The following is a 373-nucleotide window of genomic DNA, read 5'->3' on the forward strand; positions in this document are numbered from 1 at the left end:
GGCCCAGGCGCCCGCGGGACCTCGATGCGCTGCTCGGCGTCGGTTCGCTCTGGAAACGCAGCTCTGTATTCCCAGAAAGTAACTGATCACCCAGCCCTTAACAATTAAACCCTTCCGAATTACTTACGTTGGAGTTTTGCTTTAAACGCGCCAACAGCCGCGGATGGCACACACAGCCACGCGCGAGCGGCATTGCTAAGCCTAGGAGTGAAATGATCATAGAATCATAGAATCACTGAGGTTGGAAAAGACCTCTAAGATCATCGAGTCCAACCGTCAACCCAACACCACCATGTCCACTAAACCATGTCCCTAAGTGCCACATCTACTCGTCTTTTAAATACCTCCGGGGATGGGGACTCAACCACTTCCC

At 52.5% G+C, this 373-nt stretch overlaps 1 protein-coding gene across 1 annotated transcript in view; it reads left to right on the forward strand.

Annotated features, from left to right (window-relative positions):
- Positions 1 to 24: 24 nt before the first annotated feature.
- Positions 25 to 373, forward strand: part of AFG3L2 (AFG3 like matrix AAA peptidase subunit 2) — a 30,515-nt gene continuing 30,166 nt past the window's right edge. Inside the window, exon 1 of the mRNA XM_009284132.1 lies at positions 25 to 78. Within this exon, the coding sequence (XP_009282407.1) occupies positions 25 to 78 (54 nt within the window). The remainder of the gene's footprint in view (positions 79 to 373) is intronic.

The sequence above is a fragment of the Aptenodytes forsteri genome, unplaced genomic scaffold (genome assembly GCF_000699145.1).
Source record: "Aptenodytes forsteri isolate BGI_AS27 unplaced genomic scaffold, ASM69914v1 Scaffold229, whole genome shotgun sequence".
Classification (NCBI taxonomy): Eukaryota; Metazoa; Chordata; class Aves; order Sphenisciformes; family Spheniscidae; genus Aptenodytes; species Aptenodytes forsteri.